The sequence below is a fragment of the Eurypyga helias genome, unplaced genomic scaffold, assembly GCF_000690775.1.
Source record: "Eurypyga helias isolate BGI_N326 unplaced genomic scaffold, ASM69077v1 scaffold20074, whole genome shotgun sequence".
Lineage (NCBI taxonomy): Eukaryota > Metazoa > Chordata > Aves > Eurypygiformes > Eurypygidae > Eurypyga > Eurypyga helias.
Window position 1 is genome coordinate 7747 of NW_010245881.1, and position 3909 is coordinate 11655.

At 61.8% G+C, this 3909-nt stretch overlaps 1 protein-coding gene across 1 annotated transcript in view; it reads left to right on the plus strand.

Moving 5' to 3' along the window:
* The window catches only part of HDAC7 (histone deacetylase 7), a gene marked incomplete at both ends in the record, with an annotated part of 11688 nt that overhangs the window by 4683 nt on the left and 3096 nt on the right, over positions 1–3909 (plus strand). Inside the window, 6 exon segments of the mRNA XM_010150226.1 lie at positions 160–276; positions 494–692; positions 1781–1989; positions 2239–2448; positions 3171–3387; positions 3836–3909. The exon segment at positions 3836–3909 is cut by the window's right edge and continues 23 nt beyond it. Coding sequence (XP_010148528.1) covers positions 160–276; positions 494–692; positions 1781–1989; positions 2239–2448; positions 3171–3387; positions 3836–3909 — 1026 coding nt within the window.

Below are 3909 nucleotides of genomic sequence, written 5' to 3' on the forward strand. Positions count from 1 at the left end.
CCCCGTGGGTCCCCTGTGCCCCATGTCCCTGGCCCCAGACATTCCTCCAGGCAGCTGGGGCTCAGCCACCCTCTCCTTCTTCTTGGCCCGTGCCTGAGCTGCTTGGCCCGAGTTCTGCCGCTGCCAGAGCAGGAGACTAATGGATTATGTTTGGTGCAGACGCCACTGGCCCAGCGCCTGATGATGCAGGAGAGCTCACTGGCCCAGTTTGCCCTGCAGAGTGCAGCCTCCCTTCCTGCCATCACGCTGGGATTGCCGGCTACCACTAGCTCCAGGGTAGGTAGCCTGATTGTAGGTTGCCCCAGAACTGGGCAGAGGCTCCCCATGGGGCAAGGAAAGCCCTTTTCTTTGGGTCTGGGGTTCCTGGAGTAACGCCAGGCGTGAGCTGTCTCCCAGTATCCGCAGGCACTGCCCGTGGGCTTGGCGAGGGTGTGCCATCCCCTCCTGTGCTGTGTCGCTCAGGTTGCTAACCCCGTCCTCCTCCTCTCTGCAGGGAGAGGCAGATCGCCGCCCCCTCTCCAGCCTGGCACACCGGGTGCCCGTGCTGAACGGACCAGTCCTCGCTGGCACACACTCGCCCATGTTCATACCGGCTGGCTTGGAGCAGCATGAGGCTGGGAGCCCCTTATCCCCTCGGCTCCAGCCCGTCATCATCCTCGAGCCCTCGGTCACCCACACTCCGCTGGTGGCGGGTAAGTGCCGAGCGCGGTGGTGGGCGCTGGGGCTGGGGCAGCGCTGGCTGGGCTCAGCATGGAGCTTTGCTCAGGACGGGCAGGATTTCTGGGTGCCAGGGACGCACAGTGGCCTTGGTTTTTCCTCTTCTGTGAGCAGGGGCTGAGGGAACGGGAGGTGTTGGCCCTGGTCCTGGCTAGCCTGCAGGCATGGCTGTGCCATGGATGAAACCAGAGCTCTGCGCGTACCATGGCCTTGACAGTGCAGAGGGAAACATAGAATCATGGAAACTTTAGGTTGGAAAAGACCTTTAAGACCATCCAGTGCAACCGTTGACCCAGCACTGCCCAGCCCACCCTAACCCATGTCCCTGAGCACCTCGTCCATACATATCTTCAAGGGATGGGGACTCCACCACCACCCTGGGCAGCCCATTCCAATGCTTGACAACCCTTTCCATGAAGAAATTTTCCCTAATATCCAACCTAAACCTCCCCGGCGCAACTTGAGGCCATTTCCTCTTGTCCTATCGCTTTGGCTCTTCCCTCCAGCTGCCCCCTGCCCTGCCTGAGCTGGGCTGCTGTGGAGTCGTTCCCCTTTCCTGCAGCCCAGAAGCCCCACTCCAAGGGGTCTTTCCTGGCTTTTCCCAGGCTGTTGTGCCGGCAGGTTTCCTTACAGACCCTGCATTGAGCAGGGACGCTCAGACCTCTTGGATGTGCCTCTGGCTGCCTTATTCCCCCAGCCCCGCTGGGTCATTTGCTTTAATGGTTCCTTTGTGCTTCCTGGCTCCACCTCTGCCTGCTTCCCTGAGGGAAGCTTCTCCCATGGAGGATGAAGCTGAGGAGAGACTGAGGTGATTGAGCCCAGCCAGATCCTGTCCCTCCACCCACATGTGATGCCAAGCAATGGGGACAGGAGGAGGGGAGCCATAAAGACATGGCCCATCCATCTTTGCCTCCCAGATCCTGGGCTCTGGGGCTGGATCGGTGTCATTTTTAGGGCTGCGTGGGTACAACAGCACTGCTGCTCGCCATGCCCAGCTCTGCAGGGTGTCACGTCTGCCCAGCCAACAAGGCCACCCCTCACCTCTCCTTCGTCTCCCCTGCAGTGCCGGGTCTGGGAACGGTCCCCTTCTCCTTTGCCCCCTCACTCATCTCTGCAGAGCGCCTGTCGCTCCCAGGCCACCACAAACCGCTGGGCAGGACCCGCTCGGAGCCCCTGCCCCAGAACCCCAAGGCCATCCAGCAGCAACTGGTGTACCAGCAGCATCACACCCAGTTCCTGGAGAGACTCAAGCAGCAGACACATCTGGGCAAGGTGAGGCTGGGGGTGCAGGAGGCACAGGGAGAAGGATGCTGGAAGGGTACAAAGTGACATCCCGTCCCACTGGGATGTCTAGGGCCAAGCCCTTGCCCAGGCTCGCAGCAGCAAGCTGGGGGTACCTGCTCAGCTTCCTTAGCTCCCAAATCTGTTGTGCTCCTGCCCCGAGACGCCCTGCCCACCCCCCACGGCCTGGCCTGTCTCCTGCCACCTCCCCGTGCTCATTCCTGACCCCTCCGGCTGCAGCGCATGGCGAAATCCAGCGAGAAGCCCCGTCTGCAGCAGATCCCATCCTCGGAGGACATGGAGGCTGAGGGGACAGTCCCAGAGGCCGGGGCTGAGAGCAGTGACCCGGCGAGGGCACGCGTGGAGCCCACCCGGCCAGGGACCAGCGTGAAGGAGCCCGAGAGGACGCAGAAGATGATGCAGTCCCAAGAGGAGCTTGTCCTACAGCAGGTACCGAGCGGTGGGAGAGCCCTGGGGAGGGGTGTGGGCTGCCAGCCTGAAGCAGTCCTTTTCCCAAGGGCTGGGAGTGACAGGGCAAGGGGTAACAGGTTTAAACGGGAAGAGGGAGATCCAGATGGGACCTCAGGAAGGAATTCTTCCCGCAGAGGGTGGGAGCACTGGGACAGGTTGCCCAGAAAAGCTGGGGATGCCCCATCCCTGGAAGTGTCCAAGGCCAGGCTGGATGAGGCTTGGAGCAACCTGGGCTATGGAAGGGGTCCCTGCCCATGGCAGGGGGTGGGACTGAGTGGGCTTTAAGGTCCCTTCCAACCCAAACCATTCCATGGTTCTATGATTCCTTGGTCCTGGTGCAGTTTGCCAGGACAGGGATGAGAGCTGCAGCCACCCTTGGTGTCAGCAAGGCTGGACATTGTCCCCAGATTGCTGGGTATTGTCCCCAAGTTCCTGGGCATGGTCCCCAAATTGCTGGGCCACGCAGCCGGGCTGCCCAGCACTGCGGGGCTGAGCCAGCAGAGAGCAGCAGATCGCTGCGTGATGTGTCCCAGCTCCTGCAAACCGTCTCCGAGCCCCCCCAGCATGGAGGTGGCTGTCGTATCCAGACCCTGGGAGGGGTCCCAGTGACAGGGCTGCCTTCCCCGGGCCGGGTGACGCTGCGCTCACCACCCTGGTGCCTTGCTCCGGATGCCACGCTCACCGCTGCCTCTCTCCATCAGGCCTATCTCTGGGATTCCTACCAGCGCGTGCAGCAGCAGCTCCTCAAGCGGCAGCCCTTGGCCGACTCCCCCATGGTCCCCACCATCCATGTGGGGCACTCCAGGGCCCAGTCATCTCCTGCCACCGCCACTGTCTCCCTTCCTGCCCAGGATACGGCCTCCAAGACGCTCTCCCTGCCCGTGCAGGAGCAGCCAGCCAAGCCACACTTCACAACAGGTACGGCCCAGCCCCTCCGCGGGGTGTCACAGCGTCAGGACAAGCTGGAAGGGAGGTGGCAATACTCAGGGGCAGGTTAGCATCAGTCCCAGTCACTCCCAGACTCATAAACACTTGGGAGTGCTCTGGCTGGCTGCAGAAAGAACAGAGCAAGCCATGAGGGGCCCCTTCTCCCTGTCTGAGGTGGCTTTTCCAGGCAGGACTTGCCCACCTTGGCCCCTTGACCTGGTCCAGTGATGCTGGCGAGGTTCAGCTCTCCTACATATCCAAGGAAGGATTTGCTTCAGGCATGCTGGGAGGCTCCCATGGTTTGAGGGAGGTGTTTCAATCAAACCAAATAGTTACGGGTGTTTAGGGTCTTGGCCAGCCCCTGAAAAGGGGCCAAACTGGGGTCAGCACTGGGTGTCCAGTGTGGTCTGGGGACGGCAGCTCTCCTGGTGTGTTGCAGGGCTGGTGTACGACTCGGTGATGCTCAAACACCAGTGCTCCTGCGGCGACAACAGCAACCACCCGGAGCACGCG